Source organism: Neovison vison, chromosome 3 (assembly GCF_020171115.1).
Source record: "Neovison vison isolate M4711 chromosome 3, ASM_NN_V1, whole genome shotgun sequence".
In the NCBI taxonomy this organism is placed as follows: domain Eukaryota; kingdom Metazoa; phylum Chordata; class Mammalia; order Carnivora; family Mustelidae; genus Neogale; species Neogale vison.
Genome location: NC_058093.1, coordinates 62,350,278 through 62,374,148, shown reverse-complemented (window position 1 = coordinate 62,374,148; position 23,871 = coordinate 62,350,278). Strand labels below are relative to the sequence as shown.

The 23,871-nt window shown below is 35.5% G+C and overlaps 1 protein-coding gene across 4 annotated transcripts in view; it reads right to left on the bottom strand.

Annotated features, from left to right (window-relative positions):
- Positions 1-23,871, bottom strand: part of LOC122902548 (sodium channel protein type 2 subunit alpha) — a 140,862-nt gene that overhangs the window by 79,061 nt on the left and 37,930 nt on the right. For 2 of the 4 annotated variants that reach the window (XM_044242244.1, XM_044242245.1), the window contains 2 exons: positions 5,756-6,073; positions 4,761-4,879 (listed from right to left, as the gene is read on the bottom strand). In XM_044242244.1, the coding sequence (XP_044098179.1) occupies positions 4,761-4,879; positions 5,756-6,022 (386 nt within the window). In that variant the 5' untranslated portion in view covers positions 6,023-6,073. Of the gene's footprint in view, positions 1-4,760; positions 4,880-5,755; positions 6,074-7,639; positions 7,894-23,871 lie in introns of those variants that run through there. The other 2 variants (XM_044242246.1, XM_044242243.1) reach the window with 2 other exon arrangements.

The window sequence follows — 23,871 nt, the reverse complement described above, 5'->3', positions numbered from 1 at the left end:
CAAACTCTGGTGGCATAAAAACATTTTCTTGGGAAAGTGAAGCAAGGAGAAAACAGTGATTTATACAGAATTCTTTGTGGAATTCCTTACCAGTGTGAGAGTTTTCCTTTACTAATCTTGCAGTAGTTGCTGCTAGAACTGTACTTACTACAACCAAAAACAGCTATCATAGCAACCACTTATCAAGTACCTACCAGGTGTTAGTCATGATGCCAGGTACTTCGCATACATTTTATTATTATTAATGTATTAATTTTGACTCCAATTTCATAGATGGAGAAACCGAGATTCAAAACAGTTTTAATACCTTGGCCCAAGGTCATAGAGCAATAGGTAAATCTCAGAGGTGGGTCTGAATCCAGGTTTTCTGATACCAAAAGCTGTTTTTCATTTTTCTATCCTGTGTGAATGACAGGCAGTCTGAACAGTTGTGTTATTTGGGGTGTCACAGATCTTTGTTATGACTTTAAATACCATTAAATACCGATGTCTTCCAAAGTTTTATCCCCAGCCCTACGCTTTCCTGAACTCCAGATTTCTATTTCCATCCAGGTACTCAGCTCCTCCCCTGAATGTCTAACAGCCATCTCAAAAACACATTCAAATCTAATAATCGCTAAGAAAATCCTGTTGGCTCTTCTGCAAAACACATCTAACTTTGATGCCTTTTTGCCACCCTCACTGTGTCTACCATAGTCCAAGCCACCAGCATCTGTTGTCTTCATAATGGAAGGAGGTTCCCAATCAATCTCCCAACCTTTTCCTCCATGCAGTCTATTCTCCACCCAGCACCCAGAGTGGTATTTATAAAATATGAGTCAGGTTATGATTTTCTTCTGCTGGAAATCCTTCAATCATCACTCCACATCTCATTCAGCCCAACTTTGTGGTGTCCTTACTGTCGCCTACAACTGCACCCCGCCCTCTGCTCTCATTGACCTCATATCCCACTACACCCTGCCTTCCCCACTTCACCCCATCTCTCTGGGCTCCTTGCTGAGCACACCAGTTGTACATCTATCTTTATGCTTTGCCTTCACATTTGCTATTCTCCTCACACTTAACTGTTCCCTAGATTTCCATGTCTCACTCCCTTCCTTCTGATCTCTACTCAGATGGTATCTTTTTAGAGAGGACTTCTCTGATCGAAAATAGTACCTTGCCATTTTTCTCTTTTTACACAGTTTTATTTTCTTAATAGCTCTTATCATGAGTTGGCATAGGATTTTTCTCATCTTTGTCCTCTCAAACACACACATATACTGACCATAATAACTACATGAAAGCAGGAATTCTGTCATGCTCAGTGCCGCATTGCAATGTCTAGAAGAACACCTGCCATATATTAGGAACTTCATAAATATTTGCAAACAAAAGCAAAATAAGGTAGAATATGCATATTAATCTAAAATAATAAAAACTGCCATGAAACACATTTAAAACTCTGATAAGAAATTTTAAGGAATATGGATCATTTTTAACTAGTTTACTATATAGAAAATATAACCATATTTTATTTAACTACCAAAACAAGATATTAGGCATAGCAAAAGCATTTTCAGCTTTTAAAATACACCCTGGCACAAATATAGTAAGCATAAGTATAAGTTCTCATTCTGCCAAAGTCAAAAAACAAAGCTAATTTGATATTCAACAGCTCCTAATGAAGATAACAGCTCTTTAACAAATGAGACAGGATTTTCTTTAGAAATAGAGGTATTAGGCTAGGCCTAAAATACAAATTTCTTTATTGTGAATGGACATTTTCTGATTTATAAATTAATGATAATAAATATACAATGACCTCTTAACTGTGTCCCAACCCACCATCATCATCTCCAAGCATTTTAACTTTAGAGCAAAAGGCATGTGCTTGAAGTCAGAAAACCAAGATTTGAGCATAGGGCTTATGCTGGGAAGAATAAAAGACAAAATTACTAGCAGAATCACTTACAAATCCTACAGTATTACACCCATCCAAGTTTACTATGCTCTCCCATCAAATATGCTACTATCCAAAAGACAAAGAATTTATTTATATCAGACTTTTGGTCCACTTGCTTTTTCTTTTATCTTTACTCCAAGATGAAATATCTGAAATATAATATTTTAATTAAGGAAATTAGAGATTTTTAAAAATCTACTTTTTTCTACACTAGAAGAAATTTGTGGCTTAACACCATTTGTAAGCATCTGACTGTTCACTTTAGCAAATCTTTTTTTTTTAAGATTTTATTTATTTTATTTGACAGGCAGAGATTATAAGTAGGCAGAGAGGCAGGCAGAGAGAAAGAGGAAGAAGCAGGCTCCCTGCTGAGCAGAGAGCCTGATGCAGGACTCCATCCCAGGACCCTGAGATCCTGAGCTGAGCTGAAGGCAGAGGCTTTAACCCACTGAGCCACCCAGGTGCCCCCACGTTAGCAAATCTTAATAGATTTGCCTGACTGCTTTCATCTAACTCACATTACAGCAGGTCTCCAAACAACTCTGCCCCTTGAAGATTTTCTTTCTTCTGGGAAGCAAGTGAAAACCCTCAAATTCAAGTAGTCTAATTCCCAGAGAGCACCATAAACTATGTCTTTAATACCTGGATCTTATGATCAAAACTTCTAAAACTGTCCTTGCCCTCTACCAATAGGAGTCTCTTTTCACAAACGGTCTTTAGGACTCATGGGTTCCCTAACTTCCTAGGATTTTCTGGAGTGAGATGATGGCTTTCATGACACTTTCGAAAAAATACATGATCTCCACACAAAAGGTTTAAAGTAAAAACTGTTTTTTTTTTCCTTTAATATTAGGCTTTCTTAATTCCATCCCATCACTCAGATTCAGGAAAAATAGTTTTTTTTTTTTTTTTCTGACCTATTCAGCCCTTCCACTTTACTTGTTTCGCATCTGATTTTCTAACCTCTGACTCAGTAATCACTTATTTTTCAATGCATACTCTCCTAGTTATCTACTCTTAATAGAGCACTGGACATAAGTTTGAGTTTTCACAGAATTTCATATAAAAATAAAGTTTACATAAAGTGTATAGTTATCTGATAATAAAATAAATAATTTATGGAAAGATTTATTTAGTGCAAAGATTACAAATACCCAAAACGTAATAATAGACCATAATTTATAATCCAGGAGACCCAAATCTAAATCTCAACTTTATTATTCATTTCTAATGCCAACTTAAAAAACTTTATGCCCCAAACCATTGGGCTTTCTTTCTAGAAAAATAGAAATAAAGAAATGCTATTCCTTTAGGTAATTCAAAAAATTATTAAATCTTAAAGCATAAAAGAAATAACAAATTAAAATATGCTGATGTCTATGCAAAGAACACAGGGAGGAAAAGAAACAAATTAGATGTTGAAGGGAGACTGAATTCTAAAATGTCATGCTTCTGAAAACATCATTTACCACACTGCCTGGCAAGTCTGGGGACGTGATTTACAGCCCCTCCACCCAGAACTGAAATGAGTTCCCTATACCAAGCTTATCCCACATCCTGAATTCCTCATTTTATCTAATTCAAACATTTTCTTGGATTACTGCAGAAAGTAGGCTTTTACACCAAAAGTCTCACCATGTCATGGAATCCCTGGCCTGATCGTGTCATGGAACCCCAGGCAATGACCCTTTCTAAAGAAGAAACATTAAAAGTTGCCTTGAGACTCTGCTTAGATTACACTTCCCCCTTCAGGAACCTTACCTCTGGTTCCTGATGCATATCAATCTTCATCCCAAGGTTTAAGTGTTCTTCCTGTAAATGCCCCTGCCTGGCAAGACCCCAGTCTTCCAAACCTTGGCTTCCCTGGTTTTCCCAGGGCTGGCTGTCAGTCAGACCACTGTCTTACCTAAAATAAAATCTCTCATTCACAACTACTCTATTTAACTTCTAGGAGTAAATCAGATTACCATCTCCCACCAACGTGTCATCAATCTCACTTCCAGGATATTGCTACTTCAATAAGGAGAATGAAGAATAAAATGAGGATGTGTATGGTTTGACAGACAATAAGCCTTTGGAGAAAGCCAGTTGTAGCAGAATCTTTGACTTGAATAAAACACAGGAACAACTGAGAAAGAGAGAGAGCGAGAAAGAAAGAGAGGGAGAAGAGATAAAAAGAAAAGAAAAGAAAAAAGAAGGAGGAAGGAAGGCAGGAAAGAAGGAAGGAAGGAAAGAGAAGAGAAGAGAACATAGAAAATCAGTGGGATGCTGGTGGGGAACAAAATTAGAGAGATATCTGAAAGGCTAGTATGCATACAATCACAACTGTAAGCATTTACTAACTCAAAGCTTTCAAATAAAAAACAGAAAGTAGTACAACTCAGATCAAAAAGATATAAAATTGTGCAATTCAGATCATTTACATATTTTCCAAATGTGAAAGCAGTAAGGAGAATTAGCTCATGGAGTTCACCCATTGCAAAACATTGTAAAATATGAAGACGTGTAAAAGGAGGACTTGGCAACATAATCAATATTAATGAATGAATTAGATGTAGCAGCAATTCAGAAGGAAGCAGAAAAGGACAGAAGAAAGGAAGAAGCAGTGAGTCAGGAAGGGGGGAACAACTAGAAGATGAGGTAAAGGGGTTCACTTACCTATGATCCCATTTGCAATATGCGAACAGTTGAGTAAGAGGAATGAAAAAAAGGAGCATGTAACATTTCCAAGCACATGATTTTTTTTTAAATTTCCAGATTAATAATTCAGTCAAAGAACAAAATCTTAACAAGCAACTATTTGAAAAAAGGATATGAATGTACCAAAATCTTAATAGCTAATTTTCTAATAGGGTTGAAGGGAGTTAAAATGTACAGGGCAGGGGTGGCACTGAATCGAGAGATTGCTTTCCCTTTATTCAATACTATAAATGTCTGAAAAAGAAAACACAACACATAAAAAGGAATTTAGGATCTTAATATTAAAATTAGGAACATTTTAAGAGAAAGGTAAGATCATCATTTAAAATTTTGCCTTACAAAATACTATAGTAATACACTAATTACCAACACACAACATGATGATAGGTGTTTTTTCTTTTCGTGCACCATTAACTTTCCTAAATTTAGTTTAGTAACATGAGGATTTAAAGGAGAAAAAAAAAACTTGTAGTAATTGCTGTAGGAATTCTTAGGACCTTTTATCAAGCTTTGATATCAGTATTTTAAAAGTATATTTGTTATACACAAAAAGCATAAAAATGAGGCTTTGATTACTTCTTCATTTTGACAAAAATTTTTCATGAGAACTTCAGAGTTTTCCATGTGTGTTTTTGGATGAGCTGCTTTTGGGAGAGAGTACATAAGTCACCTATTATTATTTCTTCTGCAGAGAGCTGTGGAAAGGGCAAAGTGTATGGCAAGGAGGCATAATCTGGCTGCCAATCAAAGGAACTTAAAGAGAGCCTGAGATTATAAAAAGGACTTTAAATATTACTTCTGGAAATATAACTCTTGTTTTCACTTTCTGCTTCATCACACTGTAAGGTGAATAGACTTTTGCCCTTCCTCAGTTACCCAACTGCATCATGCCTCCTCAGCTCTGTTCGTTCTGGGAATGTAGGCTCAAATGAGTACTTCCGGGAGACTTGTAGGATAGTGGATCCATTACATGCTCAAGCCCACCCAGCATCCTAGTGATGTTTCAGACTAAGGGGAGGAGGCACGCCATTCTTCACCAGACAACTGTGGGACTAGTCCAGAACCAATTAGGAAGTAGGGCAAGTAAAGACAACTTCACTAAAAACTCACTTTCTTATTGATATAGTATGGGTCCAGGTCCTCCAAGGGCTCTGACACCATCTCTGGAGGAATGTCTCCATAAATAAATGGAAGCGATTTCCCTGCTTCCAAGTCACTATTTGGCTTTGGGCCATTTTCATCATCCTCATCCTTACGCTCTTGTTTGGGTCTCTTAGCTTTCTCTTCTGCAATGCGTTGTTCAATAGCAGCAAGGGATTCCCTGGTAAAGAAGCGGAAGCTGTCAGGTCCTGGTGGTACCAGCACTGACTGTGCCATCTTTTCATCCTGCTCCTTTAATCACTGTTTAGCTCTTTGCATAAAAAAGTGCTATGGAAACAAGAGAGAGAGAAGAGAGAGAGAGAAGCAATGGTCATTAGGATAAAAGGTAACTGTGGCAATTACATGATACTGAGATAAAATATATAAACCAAGCTGTCTGCAATATTTTATTAAGGAAGCTGTCTTCCGGGGATTCTCAGGCATGCATTCATTTGCTTGCAAGGAGATCTGTCTTTCACATTCAGTAGATGTCTATGAGGTAATCTAGTCTCCCACTCCCAAAATGTTTTAAGTGAAAATATCCAAATTCGGAGCACGGAAATGGAGGATACTGATTTGTGCTTGCTGTTTCACTTGTGTGAATATTTTGGCAGCCATCTTTTTCAGCATCCTTTCTGAAAAAAATATCAGAGATCCAAAACAAGAGATGAATAATCACCCAAAATTATAGAACCTGGGCTATGCAAGGATCTTGCATGTACCTCTATGTTTTGTTCCATGTTCCTTTTGGCCTACTTTTCCACCTTTAATAGCTTATTCAAAATCAACGCACCTGGTAAAGAGCTCTGGAAATCCTGAAATGCCAGGCTGTGGAAACATAGGTAGATACTGCTTGAAAGCAAGGGAGCAGGAAGGAGCGGGGGATGCCCGATTGCATTTGGAACTGCTCGGAAGCTGCACAGGAAGGGATCCAGCTCCTGCCAAACTGGGCAGGAAGTCATCCACGTCAGAGGTCTGGATCTTGGACCCCCCTGGCTTAGCAACCTGCTGCTACCTAGTATATTTGCTTCTTAAATTAACAAATTTGCAGTACTTAGTAAACACTGTAGAATTAGTTCATTTTCTCAAATAGTGTCCATTTCATAAACATCTAAGTAGCAAATTTAGACTTGAAAAAATAACAAGTTTAAGATAGTTTATCTTTTAAACAAACTCCTATTTTGTTGGTCTTTGCCATGACATAGAGGCTTACTGTATTCTAATTATATTTCACCGGACTAACAAATATAACTTCACAGAGCACACCAATCATTCCAAATGTTACCTCTGAACCAGTTGCAAGAGTTTCTATGATTTTTGAAACCATACAACCAAAACATTAACTCCTGAATGTCACCTGTATATAATTCTTCTTTTTAAAATATCAATCCATTTTAACCCCCATCCTACAGGAATGAGAATTGCCATTTAATTATATGAAGTGCGTTTTCAAAGAGTAAATGCATCATTTCTGTAGCATATGTCAGATCAAACAGGGAAATTTAAAATAACATAAGCTACTCTCCCTTTTCTACATTTTTTCTGAAGTAGACTAGGTAGCCACTAGCTAGCAGACTGCCCTCTCAGTATCACACTGCCTCCCAAACATCCTTCATTTACCTCACCCATCCCGAGAGACCCTCATGCCTCGACAGAAATAGGCATGAAGAAGGTCCATGCATACTTCATGGAGGAAACTGCCATGCCTGGATGCTCTAATAAAAGAGACATGCTAAAACATGCAGCAGCAGCTTCAAAATGAAAGTGGTCCTCTGCAGATTCCCCCAAGGATTCTACTGTATAGGTAGAGAAGCATCACAGAGAATAAGCATAATAAGAATATTAAAACATTACCCCTGCGGAATCTTTTACACCCAGAGTTTGGGATTGATAAGCTGGCACCAAGAAGACTGCAGCTAAAATTCCATCATTCTTTTTTTCTTTTTTTCTTTTTCTCATTTTTTTTTTCTTTTTCTTTTCTTTTTTTTTTTTTTTTTTAAATTCTCCTTCAAAGACCACACCTAACTTCCTGTAAAAGGATTCTGGTAACTGAAGTAAGAACAGGCATTTCCTGTTTGGGGACTACAAAATGGCGTTATTATAACTACCACTAGAGGGCGGGGGAACTGTGAAGAGAAACCCCTCACAGTGTGCGTACACAGAACCCTGTGTTTGAAGCCGCCCAAAGCTTTCACTAATGGAGCTCTGATTTTTTCACAGGCTTTTCTTAGAACAAAACGCTAAGACTTTGCTGATTTCAATCAGTTCTGCTAACAGATTAAGCTTCTGATCACGCTTTTTATTTGCTAAGCCAGAAGTCATTCAATCGATACAAATAATTCAAAGTGTAAAAGAAAAATAAATACTGACTGTTAAAAATAAAAGCATAAAAAAGCAATTATACTAGTGAAAGTCTTACATACAGTGGAATTTAACATTCCTCAGCCCCAAAGTATCTGACATCCAATAAAGTGCTCTGCTAATTCAACGGAGATGGTCTTTGTGCTACACAAATAAACTTTATCTAGAAATAAAATAACAGTGATGAGACACCAATCTTATTTTAACTCTGATTTTAGTGGCTGAAAAGCAGCCAGAAGAAAACTGAAAATTCAGTGAAATCCTAAGTGCCAGTCTTTCAATTGATGATAAAGTGATGATTTGAGGACTTCCTATGTGCCAGTCACTGACTGGACTAACACGTCTGTATGTACCATATCATTTCATCCCCCCCCCACAATCTTATCAAATAAACACTTTCATGATCCTGATTTGAAAACTGAAGAAAGGACGTATGTGTTATGATCTTAGTCATCTAAGATCACACACATAGGATTCAAACTGAAAGTCTGACACCAAAAATCTGTGAATTTTATTCAGTCATAAACACTTGCTCATGCAACTAAAGCCTGAAATAAAGATTAAATAAATACCAGGCAGTGGTGCCAATTATGACCAGAAACAGTCCTAATTATTAAATAAATATATTTTGGGGGGGGTGGGAGGTTGGGGTACCAGGTGGTGGGTATTATAGAGGGCACAGCTTGCATGGAGCACTGGGTGTGGTAAAAAAATAATGAATACTGTTTTTCTGAAAATAAATAAATTGGAAAAATATATATATTTTGCATATTTTCTAGCTTCATCATTTTCATTAGAAAATATATTTGTTGGAACTGAGCATACAGAAGATCCAGTAAAAAAAAAAAAATTAATCACTCTAGCAGGTCTCTTTAGGTTATAAAGACAAAAGAATGACTCACACTGGCTTGAGAAAGAAGAAAGAAAAAAGAGAGAAGGAAGGAGGGAGGAAAAGAGGGAAGAAATAAGAAAAGGAAAGAAAGAAGGAAGAAAAGAGGGAGGGAGGAAGGAAGGGAAAAAAGAAAGAAAGTGGGAGGGAGGGAGAGAAGGAAGAAAGGAGAGGAAGGAAGGATGGAAGGAAAAGGAAGTTCATTGGTTCAAGGTTTATTTTCTAGGGCTAGGTTGAGGCATGGGATGATTCTGGAACACAGATGACATTACCAGCATCTAGTTATGCTTTGACTTCCATGGTGTTAACTTTTCTAGAAATTCATTCCTTATTGTAATAAGGTGCTATATAGCAGCTCCCAACCTCCCAGACTTAAATCCAATAGGAATAAACACTCAGAAAAACTCTCATTGCATCTCACTAGCTCCAGCTGGGTTACATACCCATCCCTTAAGTAATCACTCAGTCCTAGGTAATGCCGTGCTTCATGCTTTGATTGACCTCCCCTAAAGCAAATGCCTCACCCTTGGAACTAGAAGGAAACCTTCCTTGAAATCTATGAACAGTCAGGATTGTGGCGGTGGTCTAGGAATATCTCTCAAAAGCAAAGCTGGAATACTATCACTGGACAAGAGGTGGACAGTTGCTTGTCAACAAAAACAGTAAAGTGTGTACTCTGGTCACGTACTGGTCATATTTGCAGTGCCTCAATACTTGGTAATATTATTAATGTCAGAAGATCTATTTACCTATACAATATATATACACATATATAAATACATGGATATATATATACATATGTATAGATAGATTTCTGATGAAAATGATAAAGCTAGAAAATATGCTATATATAATGCTAGCAAATATGTTGCATATAGCATATATGGATATGCTATATAGCATATAGCATATTTTTTGGCTTTACCATTAGAAAAAATTGTATCTTCTATGTATACCATCCTAAAGACTTAGAAACCAGACAAGATAGTTAGAAGATTCTTTCCCCAAAATAAGTTGTCCTACTGGAATCATATGTTCCACGAATCTCTATGATGAGCATTAGCTTCATTTATCAAATGAATACATGAATATTTTGGTCTCACTTTACAAATGTGCTTAATAATAGGCTTTTGTATAATAAGATTCTAATTCAAAAAAATAAATTAAGGAGTAAAACAATTACAAAGTGATTTGGCAAATGTATTTTTGGGGGAGGTTAACCGTAAGTAACAACACATACTGCACTATTTTTATCAGGCACTATTTTGAGAACTATTTAAAAGTACTTAACTCATAACAACCTGATGAAATAGATGTTGTGATTATCCCCATTTAAGATACGAGGAAACTGAGGCAGCAAAAGATTAAATAGTTTGCAACATGCATTAAGTTTTCACAGCCGGAGATAGTAGAGTCAGAATCTGAACTCATGCTTTTTGGTCACAGAATTCATGTGCCTAACCATGATGCAATGCTTCTCCAGCCTTTTCCAGGAGCCACTTGCTATTAGAAACGACAAGGGAATGTGTAGTTTCTTTGACATCATATTAGTTGTAGGATCACCCATTTTTGTCCCAGTGATCCTAGCTAGTGACTATGTTTCAGGATATTTAAAAGGGTGAGCAGAAAATGTTTTACCAAAACACCCAAGATATATGAAGAGCAACACGTGAATATTTTTTCCATTTCAAAAATACTTTTATGCTATATAGATTTGAAATAAGGATCATAGTCTCTTATTTCTGATTTCCCAGGATGAAGTTTTCAGAAGGCTTGCATATTAGCTTTTCTTCTATTTGCTATTGTTAACACCAAACTGACATTTTATGAGATTGCTAAATGGCTCGTTACGTGAAGTTTTTAAACTTCATTCAGTTGCATTACTTTACAGATAAGTGATTTTATGTTACAACTTTTAAAGCCCAGATATTATATTTGGAAGACTCATAAGTAATTGGAAAGGTACACGATATTATTTTAAGTAGTCAGAAAGGAATGAATATTATGAACTAATTTTTAAACTCTGATAACATTTTTTGCCTTTCAATCCCATTTTTTAAAATTTTTCTCACTTATAAAAAAGGAACATTAATTTTCTAAATTAAAATATTAAAAAAACCATGTTATTATATATGATGACATCTACAAATATAAAAGTTATCATAAAAGATAGAGTAATTATAAAATAAAGATATATAGTAAAAATAGCATATGACTAATTTCTTTCCACAAAGATTCACTTTATAGTAATTACTCTAAGGTTCAACTTATACTGAAAAAAAAAACTGGCTTACTTAATATCACAGATAAGGAAATAATTATATAACAGTTTATGTTATAATCATTAATTGTGGATAAGTGCTCAAAAACTTGAGGATTTTTACTCAAGAAAGCAGAGAGAGACTAAGAAATGTCTTTCTGAAAGTTATCTTTTAATCCTATTTTACAACTGATTTTTAGTTTTCTTCATTACATTAGAATAATGCTGGAAACATAAACTAAGAAAAGACTTGCTAAATGTTATCTGAGGATTTATTTTTGGATTTTCTAGTTTAGTTAATCCATAGATTTCAATTTATTTTTTCAGAAACTTTCTGATTGTCACTGACTGTGTTTTTATATCTTTCTATCTTTTACCTTGAGCCACTCACTCATTTCTGTAACTAACAATTTCCATAAAAGGGAGAAAGTTCTGAACAAATAGATTTACATGTTTTTCCACTATAGATTGGGAACAGAACATAATGGAAAATGAAAGGCATAGGCTTAGTAGATACTATTTGGATAAATCATCATTTTTCTTTCGATTCTAGGGGCAGTTCCAATATATATTTCCAAAAACTCATTTTCTGTTCATATTATAATTGTTGAACAATATCCTTCATTTCTTTAAATGACTGTTATTTTTTAAAATTTGTTTATTTATTTGAGAGAGAGAGAATGAGAGTGAGAGAGCATGAGAGGTCAGTGGGAGAAGCAGACTACCTGCTGAGCGTAGAGCTCCCTACCAGGGACCCTGATGTGGGACTCGGACCCAGGACTCCAGATCATGACCTGAGCTGAAGGCAGGTGCTTAACCAACTGAGCCACCCAGGCGCCCTGTTATATTTTTAAACATTATTTTTTTCTATAACAGATATGCACACCAATATTTTCATAATCATGATGATCCCTGGGAAATACTATTCAGTGTAGTAAATAATCATTTTACATCCAACTTTCCTGGGGAAAAATAAGTCATGTATAATGACATATGCCCATATCTTTATGCAGGTATTTTTATTCTATTGCAGATAGTCTGGCAACGTTGTTGTACATCCTTTTTTAATCTTCAGATATATTAAGTGCATGTTGGTAGACTATCTATGAACTACCTCAACCCTTCCTAAATGATTTGTCAGTTGGAAGGCCACCTCTACTCTGATTACATATTCATTTATTTTGATGGCTAAATTATGTTAGAATCACAGAATTTCAATTCTGAATTTAATAGACAAGGAAGAAAATTTCCCAAGTCATGGTTCTCCCGAAAAAGTGAAAAATTGTTCCAAATGCTAGAATATTTCCAGCTCAGTTTTCTTCATTCCTTCATTCCTTCCATTTCATTGAGGACCTCTACCGTAACTTGGCCCCTCAGCTCTCACCCTCTTCAAGGGAGAGAAAAAATAGGCAGTCTCTAAACTCCTCAGTGGGGTAGTGGATCTAATGTCCAGGCATCATCCCAGGAGAGAACAAGTAGGCAGAGCCAGGAGCAGAAGGCCTTTGAAATGAAAAACAATGCTCAAAAAATAGCTACATTCCAAAATATCCTTGATGCAAAATTTGTGCATGTGTGTATGTATGTACATGTGTGTGCCTCAGAGAGACAGAGAGAGAACTAGATATGAGAGAGGATGAGACCATAAGAGACCACAGATTTGTGTCTTCATTTCATGTTCACGTGATTTAAATTCTGACACTCTACTTGATTCTTGATATTAGTTATCTCATTTTATCCTTGTGATATTTTGTAAGGGAAGTAATGCTGTTGACACTTTTCTAATGTGGTGGTGATCTGGGCATATGGAGGCTGTAATGAGGCACTGCCAACAGAGGCAGCGTTTAAACTCACATGTGTCTGATTTCAAATTCTAAATATGCTTCATCATTCCATTTTCGGAGAAATGTACCATTGATACACCAACTGAGAAGGGTAACGGGAAATACGCCTGATTTTTTAAGTCACCAGATCCCTTTCTATACCTGAGATATTGTCACAATGCCATAAGCTCGCTGCTATTAAACTGGTGACCTACAATATAACTGAGTTTCCCCTTATAATCATGTTTTGTGGGGTTATCTTGACTCCTGCTGGAATAAGACTTAAATTCTCTGAACCTTAAATTTCTCATCAGTAGAAATCAAGGCTCATTTTGAGTTTTATGAAATAAATTTATAAGAAAAAACAAGCACTATGCCTAGAACATAGTAGATACTAAATAAATGCTGATTTCTTTTTTCAGAGACACCTTAGTGATGTTTGTTAGTTCTACTTTTTATTAAAGTTAGCCATGTAAAACTTATCTCCCCTATTATCTCATATTTCTTATCTTAACCCATCTCTTTTTGTGGTTTTTCCACAATGTCCAGCATACCTCATTATCTGAGATAAATCGTCCAGTAAATCATTGGTGAATTAACAGTTGTACCCCTATATTATTCAGAAGCTCTCTTGTCTTTTCACTCAGTACACTCTCACCAGTATATATTTATGTGTCATGACACCTGCCTAATTCCAGGTTTCCAGTTTTGTTTCTTTCAGTTACAAAGAGCCGTGTAAGTGACTCTATAAATTTATGGCCACTCCACTGTTTGAGCTTACTTTCCCTTTCTTAAAGTCAGACTACTTAACAAAAGTCAGACTACTCACTCTGCTGCCTCTCCTCTCCACTACACACATACACACACACACACACACACACACACATACACACACATACACACTATATCCATACACCTGTGCACACATGCACATATACACACACATATGCTTGTTTCTGCCTTGGTAGCTTATTTCACCAGCCCAGACAGTTCAACAAACATGTATTTGCCAGTCTTTCAGTTTTTCAGGTGAAATTGCTTGGAAAAATTCTCTTTAAGAGATCTCTTTTTTTTTTTCTGAATTTCCTTTATATGTACAGTAGGGAGTGCCATTTTTTCTTAATGCATTCCTATACATACACTTTTCTTTGCTTTAGTTCACTCCCAAAACTACTGCTAAGTCAATTTAATGAAAGTATAACCTTGTATTTGTCACCCTCATCCAAGAATCTTCAAATATTCTCCATTACCATTCATATAAAGTAGAAATTCCTCTGCCTGACATTGAAAGCACGCACCAAATTTCTTTTCCAGTCTTATTGCCTGTCAACCTCTACTAGCACTTTATGGTAAAGAAGAACTAATTTGCTCAAGTTTTCCTAAATTTGCATCCTGATCTCTGTGTTTCTACTTCCAAGTTGCTGCTTATTTTGTTTTCACTACCTAAAATTCATGACAATTCAACCTGACAAGACAATATCAGTTTTAAATCTCAAATGTTACATTTCCCATGAATATTTCTACATCCTTTCAGCTGGGTATGGCCTTTCACTTTTTCAGACTCAACAGCACTTGCTTCTCACACACTATTAGTCATATTTATGTAACTACCTTGAGGTAAGGCTATGATATACTCCCTTTGTGACCCTTTAAGTATATAAAGCCATACCTTGCACAAAGTAGATACTCAATAAAAGAACTAGATAGCAGACAATTTCAAAGAGACACAGTTTTAAACAAGCTGTCATGTTGCAGAGGGCCTAGATGTGCAAAAGTCTCTTCTGACTCTAGAGGACAGATTGAAGACAAATAGGAATGTTATAGGAGAAAAAACTTAATGTTCAAATTCTTAGACTTGCCTTAAACAAAGTGACTTTTTTTTAACAAGAAATAATTCTCAATTACCAGAAATAGTCAAGAAAATGCTATAGAAAACATGCCTGTCTGAGCTAATAACTGAAATGTAGAATAATAAAATACTTCCAACATCCAGATTATATGATTACCTAAAAAAGAGAGAGAGACAGAGAGAACGCATCAAATTATCTCTAAGGAAAGAAAAATGAAGACAGAATTTAATTAATTATTAAGGTTTTTTTTTTTTTTACATAAATTCTGGATTAGAGATAACTCAATATCCAGATGTTCACGGAACATGTTATCTCCCTTAGCAGTGGCTGCTCCTGTTGGCTCTGGGCCCCACGAGGGCAGGGAGCTTGTCTAGGCTTGCTGGCTCTCCTCCAGTCTCCTGTGCCCATTGCATCATGTGGTTTCTCCATACATATATGGTACTAAATTAAAAATGAGACCTAACTTGCATTTGTTTCACTAGATCAAAAGAGGTCAAAGAGAGGACATAGTAAAAAAAGATCATACGTATAAAATCTGGCTTGCTTTAAAAATATGATTAATTACTGTTTCTTGGACCACAGTAAGACACTAAAGAGCAGTTCTTCCTGCTTTTCAGGATCAAGAAAGAATCTATTTGTCGTTTTAACTTTCACATTGTAAACAATATATTTTCAGCAGATATGTCAAAACATGTGTCCAGAAACATGTCTTCCTTTTTAAGTTAGTTAACTTGGAGGTCCACGCACTTAAGTCAAAGGTGCTATGGCTCTAAATAGTTTTGGATTTCCTTCTTTTGGCATTGACACTTATCTTTTTCAGAAGCTAATTTACAGTTCTTTTTTCTTAGCCAATCAGCTACACCTGATTTATGCACCATCATCAATTTTGAGGGGTTCTTCTTGACTTACTATTATTTGGTGGGCACCATGCTTTGAAGAAAAGGCAGTAACTTTGGAGCCAGATGAAACTAGTGTGCATACTTACTCTGCTACTTTCTCGCTGTGCTTCTTTAGGCAAAGGGCTTGGGTTACAGTGAGGATTAAATTAATAAAAAACCCAGTACACAGAGTACGTGCTACTTATCCAGATTTTCCCTATGCCCTTTTTTCCTTCCGTGTTCCAAGATTCATCATTTATGCACCACACCCAGTACTCCATGCAATATGTGCCCTCCTTAATACCCACCACCAGGCTCACCCAACCCCCTCCCCCCTCCCCTCCAAAACCCTCAGTTTGTTTCTCAGAGTCCACAGTCTCTCATGCTTCGCCTCCTCTCCAATTTACCCCAATTCACTTTTCCTTTCCTTCTCCTAATGTCCTCCATGTTATTTCTTACGCTCCACAAGTAAGTGAAACATATCCTTAAAACTCTTACACATAGCACTGTACTAAGCTGAATAAGACCAAATATAAAGCTAGAAGCCCAGTACTTCAGAATTTGCCATGCAGTGTATCATTTAACAACAAGAGACAACTTTTTTTAAAGTGCTAAGAGCCAGTGTTCTTCCGGATGCTTAGAAGACAGTAAGTAACCAAATGGATCTGCCCTCATAAAGCTTTTATTTTATATATCCTAATGATACAGATTATGTACAAGTACATCAACATGGACTAGAGCCTGTGCTCTATTGCTATGGAAAAAGATACTGCAGGGAAGGAAGAGAAAAAATATCAGGGTCAGGAAGAGTGGTGTGTTGAAAATTTAAATAGGGTGCTTAGGGGGAAGTCTTGCTGAGGAAGTGACATTTAAGGAAAAGCCCCCAAAGGACCCAAGGAAGGCAGCCAAGTCCTGAGCCCTCCTGGATAGTGGGGTTCCAAGCAGAGAAAATGTATGAAAAGAGCTACAGAAAGGAATTCGCATTTGAAAAGGCCTATAGAAGGGTAAATAGCATTGAACAAATGAAACTGCAACACAGGACAATAACATCAACAGGAAGAAGAAAGTAGAGCAGGTAACAGGGACAATGAGTACAACAGCAGATGCTGCCAACCTCAGTTAGGCCTGCCATCTGCTTTCCCAGCAGTTTCACCGGTGACACCTGTGACATAAATGTCAAGATCAGAGCCCAAGCCAGACCCTGAGAAGCAACAATCATACCAGAAATAAAGGAAAGTTCATTGCCACTAAATGGCCTGAGCCTGAGCACAGAACAGAATGGGGGCGTTGAAAGCGGGATAGACATGTGTGGCTGCTCAGAGAAGTCTAAACCTGGACGGCTATTTGCAGGGTGGACCCAGGAACAGCCTTGCAGATATGAAAAGTGCAGTAGTCATATTTAGCATCCAGAAACAGCTCGATGTCAGAGAAGCAGATAAGGCAAAATGTTGCCTATCCTTAATGCCTAGAAATATTTGTTGAAATTTTAAAAGATTAGAAAAGAGATAATCTTTCTGGTCATGATACAGTTTTTTAAACGGACCAACGTAACAGCATAACCAAGTAAGACATACAATACAAAAAGTTTTGTTTGTTTTCTTTTACATGGGAAAATGTTTTGATAATGTATTTGTCTGTTCAATATGTTGGCAACACATCCCTTATTCCTAATCACTCCTACAATTTAGAGAGAAAACACAGAGAATTAGCCATTCTGTTCCTCAATTCCCTTAATCTCTTGACCTCTCTCTTTTTTTTCTTTCTTGTTTATTCTCTCTTCAGAATAAAGGTAATTCCTGTCGTGATCAAATCAACAATGTTGCTGCTGGGATGAATTCAGATCATTTGAAGTAAAATGTTTCTTGAACAGCAAAGTATTATGCATTTTCATCTCTTTTTTAATATTATTAATATAACAATTTTTGCCCATAAGAATGAGTGAAGAAATGATCTCTTGCAGTCTATATTTTTTAAAGTTGCTCTATATAACTTCATGCATGTGAATTATAAAAGTATGGTTAAACTTGTAAGATGTTTAGATTTTGAATAGCCTTCTATCCCTGCACATAGATGTGATTGTCCCACCATATTGCTGCACTGTTTTCAACTGTAAATGAAAACAGGAGAAACTATATGCTTGAGAAGAGAAAAGGGCAAAAGGCTTAGGAAAACATACTGCATTCCTCAGATAAAGTAATAACCATTTGCAACCACATATTCATTTGCCAGCTCATACTCATGAATGACATTTCCCATTTATTTTCCTCACTCCCAATGAAACAAAATATACGGAAATCATTAAAAGTAGGGACTGATCTGTAAAAGCAGCTTCGTCACTTGGAAATTATCAAAGGGCAAGACATGACTCACACATTTTTTGAAAAGCTCAAGTCATGATCACAAATTTCGAACTGAATATTCCTTGATTTCTCATAAAAGATACACAGTGAGAGAGAACGAGAGGGAGAGTGCGAAGAAGCAAAAGGAGGAGAAAGGAGGAGGAGGATGAGGAGGAGGAATGTTTGTGGAGTTCTAGAAATAAAATATTCTTCCAAAGAAAAGAATTTATCAATCAGAAGATATAACTTAGATTTAGAATTAAACCCCTACCACTCTTTATGGCGTGAGCAAATTTTTTCCCTTGTGTTGGCACTATAACTAATGCTAATTAAAATCATAGGTTTTGTGTTTGGAAGGGGGCCTCCCAGTAGATCATTTAGTCAGACTGGTTACATTCATTAACGATTGAACCAAAATCAGAGACAGATGGTTTTGTCTCAGATCTCAGAACAAAGATTTCACAACTTTTCTTGGTTGCCTATTCAACTTTTTAATCACTGATTAACTTATTCTTTAGTTATAATCTTTGTCAATATTTAACTATCCAGACTATTTCTGGTACCGTTTCATTGGATGAAACGGAAGCTTCATACATACCCCTATATGGGTTTTACCAGGGAAAAATTGCCAAAATATTTACTTAGCATTCTGTTTATTGACACTGAAAGGATATTTGCCTATTAGGTTAACCAATATCCAGTGACTTCATTATAATTGTAACAATAAAAACGTTAGTTGATAGTAGGTATCATCTCTTTCAGTCGCTTTTTTGCCTATCCCCTTTCATGTTATTTTTATTATTAATGTTAATTTGATCAATCAGTCCCAAGACAACAGAATGATTAAAAGGCATGAACACCAGACTTTTAACATGTTGTATTATAATTGTCATTCAATGTAGAACACTTTCTAATTTTCCTTATGATTTCTTCTTTGACCCATGTATTGATTATTTAGAAATGTGTTGCTTACTTTCTAAAATAATTGGCTTTTTATAGATACCTATTTTTACTGGTTTCTAATTTAATTCTACTGTTGTCAAATATTCTTTATTTTTAAAGATTTTATTTTATTTATTTGACAGACAGAGATCACAAGTAGACAGAGAGGTAGGCAAAGAGAGGGTGGGGGGAAGCAGGCTCCCTGCTGAGCAAAAAGAGCCCAACACTGGGCTTGATCCCAGAACCCTAAGATCATGACCTGAGCCAAAGGCAGAGGCTTTAACTCAGTGAGCCACCCTGGCACCCCTGTTGTCAAATATTCTGAGATAAATTAAGGATTATATCATGGCCTAGCATATGGTCTTTGATGAATGTTTCATGTATACTTGAAAAGAATGTATATTCTGCAGTTGGATGTATTATCCTATAAATGTCAACTAGGTCTTCATGTTTGATAATCAATAGTATTATTCAAGTCTACTAAATTTTTTCTATTCTATCAACTACTGAAAGAAGATTGTTAAAATCTCTAACAACAACTGTGTATTTATATATTTCTCACTTATTTTTTCTCTTTTTATTTTGGAACTCTATGATTTTTTCATTCACATTTAAAATTATGTCTTGTTACAATTCAGTTCTTTTATTCTTATGAAATGACATTTTTTAAAAATAGGCTCCTTACCCAGTATACAGCTTGAACTCACAACCCTAAGATCAAGAGTCACATTCTCTACTGACTAATCCAACCATGTGTCCCAGAAATGACCACTTTTTAAAAATCTATGTTAATACTCCTTGTCTTGAAGCCTACCTTCTATGATATTAATATAGTCATATCAGCTTTCTTTTGATTAGTGTTTACACATAATACCTTTTGCTCTTCTTTTATTTTCAACCTATCTGTATTAGTATACTTAAAATATGTCTCTTGAAAACAGCATATCTTTGGATCTTGCTTTTTATTCAGTCTGCTCACAATCTCAAGAGTAGTGAAATTATGTACCTGCTAAAGACCTACGCCAGCATGTTCACAGCAACCTTTCTCACATCACTAAAGCCCAGAAACAATCCAAATGGCCACTAATAGGTGAATGAAAAATAAATTAAGATATATTTATCCAATGAAGTAATACTCAACAACAAAATGTTATAACTAGTTATATATGCAACAAAATGGTTGAATCCCAAAAAGGGTGCTGAGTGAAAGAACCTAAAAAAAAAAAAAAAATAGTACGTTATTTTATGGTCCTATTTATGTGACTTTTTTGAGCAAAACTAAGCTATGGTGATAGAAATCAGAAAAGTGGTTGTCTCTGGGAGCAGGAGGGATTGACTGAGAAAGGACACTGGGGAGGTAAAGATGTTCTCCATCTTGATTGGGGGAGTGGTAACAGTAGATTACATTTGTCAAAACTCAAATGAATATGCATTTTATTTTATGCAAATTATCCTTCAAATAAGGAAAATGGCATGAGCCCAAGCCATACTGCCTTCTACTTCTTGTTTCCCAGAAAGTCTTGTGACTACACCAAGCCAAACCTGGACAAGCTGAGACAAACCAACTCCTTTGATGATCCTCTTTCAGCTGGAGAGTATTCCTATCAGGTATCTTGAATTCACTGTCTCCGTGCGACTAGGATGAGAATATAAGTTTCTCTGGTATGGATTTATACTTTAGTAGGAGATACAAGCCCAGTTATGTCTCAAAGATAATTAGTTCTAAGATAATTGGGAATTTGGCTCTTTGATCTTAATACCATCAATATTCACTGCCCCCAGAGAATTAAAAACTTAATTAGGTAGTCACATGTAGACATTTAAATAATATTACCAAGCCCACTAACAGCATAAGAGAATAATGTACTAAAACAATACAAGGCAACTAACAAGGCCGTATATGATTTGTTTGTGATAACAATGATAAACTTGAATAGATATTTTAAAAATTTTACAAAATGCTTTTACACACGTTATTTTATTTTTACTAAAATTTTAAATAGAAGTATAGTTAATACAAAATACTGTATTAGTTTCAGGTTTACAACATAGAGTCTTGACAATTCTGTATGTTATGCAATGCTCACTAGGATGAATGTATTACCATCTGTCATGATACAATATCATTATAATAGTATTGATTATATTCCCTAGGCTATACTTTTGTCCATGCAACTTATTTTATTTAAATAAATAAGTTATAACAAGGTAGATCAGAGAGGTGTAAATAACTTCATCTTAAAAGAAACTAAAGTTTAATCAGCCTATGTGTTTAATCAGCCTATGGCGATAGCAAATAAACAACAGATGCAAGGTTGCAACATGTTTTTCAGCTTTCCTCCAAAAAGATTTATTCTATATCTTTTGTTGGTTATAAAAAGCTAAAGGCACTGAGGGCTGACATGATGAACAAAGACTTCTTTGATGAGGTAAAACTTGGGCTGAGCTTTAAAGCCTGGGCCAAAAATGGAGGACATTCCAAGTGGAAGCAAAATCATGAGAAAATGCCCTAAGCAGGATCTGACTCAGACCTACCAGAGACAATAAGGCAGGTCAGGGCAATAAGTAAATGAAAACATCAGTTGGACTGAACTAGATCATGTTGCAGATCTAATCAGGGAAAAATGATACAAGCCAAAGTGGAGATGTCAAAATAGAATATCAAAGGTCAATGGCAACATGCTGAAGCTTTTAATAAGAAAAGTGAAATATCAAGAAAAAAAGTATATATTATAAAATATCTTAAGTATTATAAAATATGGATATGAAAATAATAATACATACTTAAGATTACAGTTTGAGTACATTAGTGAAAGTAGATAAGCAATAAGTGGGCTATAAAGAAATAAAGGAATTAGGTATGTAAACTTGTTTAAGAGATATTAAGTATGGCAAAAAGTCAGAGTAATGGATGAAAAGACTTAAATTAAGGTTAACAGAAAGATCGGATTGACCTAATCACCTCAATCTTTTGAAGGAGAGCAGTGTGACAGATATTGCTAAATAATAATAATAATAATAATAAAACCATTTGAATCATCACTGATGAGAAACAGATTTTGTTGTTATTTACTGAAGAAATGGGATATTATAATAACAAAAATACAGAAATTATAGAGATGATTTTTAAAAATTTATAAGTTTAGGTAATAATTCATACATACATAGAATCTCTTACTATTAATTAGAATTTTTTTCCCACCTGAAAAAAAGAGACTATGATGTCCTCATGTAAAGTCAACTTTGGCTTAAACTTAGAAAAATTTTTCTATCTGAATACTCCAGAAATGAAACACCACAGAACATCAAAATAACCAATATTTTGGTGTTGTTAGTCAACAAAAACTAGTATTTGTTGAAATCTTACTAAGGCTAAATATTGTTCTAAATGTTTTACGTGTACACTGTAGCATTTAACTCAATCTTCATGATAACTTCTGGAGTAGGAACAATTATTAACCTTACTTAATGCAAGGAGGCCCAAAGAGGTTTCTTTCTTGCCTAAGGACAGATTAGTAAACAGAGAAGCCAGAATGTGGACTTGGGCAACCTCATGTCTGAGTCCAAATCCTTAACCACCACCTTTACATGGTGACTAAAATCACCCATGTAAACTATAAAATGTTAGTCATGGCTCTACTTCCTGTTCAGTGTTAAGATTTCAAAATTTTATCCAAAGCTCTTCTATTACCAGGTCAGATTGTGACTAATACCATCTCTCCAGGCTTTACATCCAGTAGAATCTCATGTGGAATATGATGCCCATGGGGTAAAGTTGCCTCATGTGCAAACAAAACAATCTGGATTTCATACTAAGGACACAGGGAACATCGTGGAACATTCTTCAGAAAAGCAATACAATCAGATTTATTTCTTAGATGTTGCACTGATAGTACAGGAGAGGTCTGGAATGTAAAATCCTTTAGGGCAGGAGATAAGAAAAAAAGCTATTGTAAGAGCCCAGACAGGAGGCAATGCATGCCAAAATAAGGCAGAAGCAATGGGATGAGGAAATGATCCGAGCATTTCTGAAGTTGCTTTAGTAAAATCTGAAGTTTGACTGCACACGGCTGGAGAAGGAGCTACCAAAAATGAAGAGGACTCCAAGGTTTTTGTCTCAGGGACATGATGCACAGGAGGCAGACAACTTCTGTCTTTCACAGATCTCACTGATATTCATATTCTATGAAGTCAAATTCCATATGAAGCCACACAAATTTATGGAGCAAAACAGAATGAAAATTGTATTAAAGAAAACTTATTCTGCCCTGAAATACTAGAGCAAGAGGAAGACTAAAATCAGGAATGGTAGTGAGGAATCTTGCACAGTAAGAAAACTAAGTCAGTTGGAAATTCAATTGTGTGTTGAGGAGCAAGGCAGTTAATGAATGCTTCTATTATTTCATAACAGAAAAAAATTGAGAAGTTTGAATGGCTAATAAACATTATTTTTTTTAATACAAAGATATACAGGTATATGTTTTTTAAGAGTAAGTGAATATTTCTGCATTTCATTAGACTACCATAGACTTTTTTTCTAGAACAAGGAGAAAAATGATGATCTTTCAGAAAAGGGAGTTGAAAATTAGATTATTAACTAAGATAAAATATTTTAAAATTGTTACAGTAAAAAGAAATGTAATGAAAAAGTGAAAAATAACAATTTTCCTTTATTTAAATTTTGTTAGTCTAGCTGAACAGGAAAATAGTATTAAGGAAAATATCTTGATATTTTAAACTGTCAATG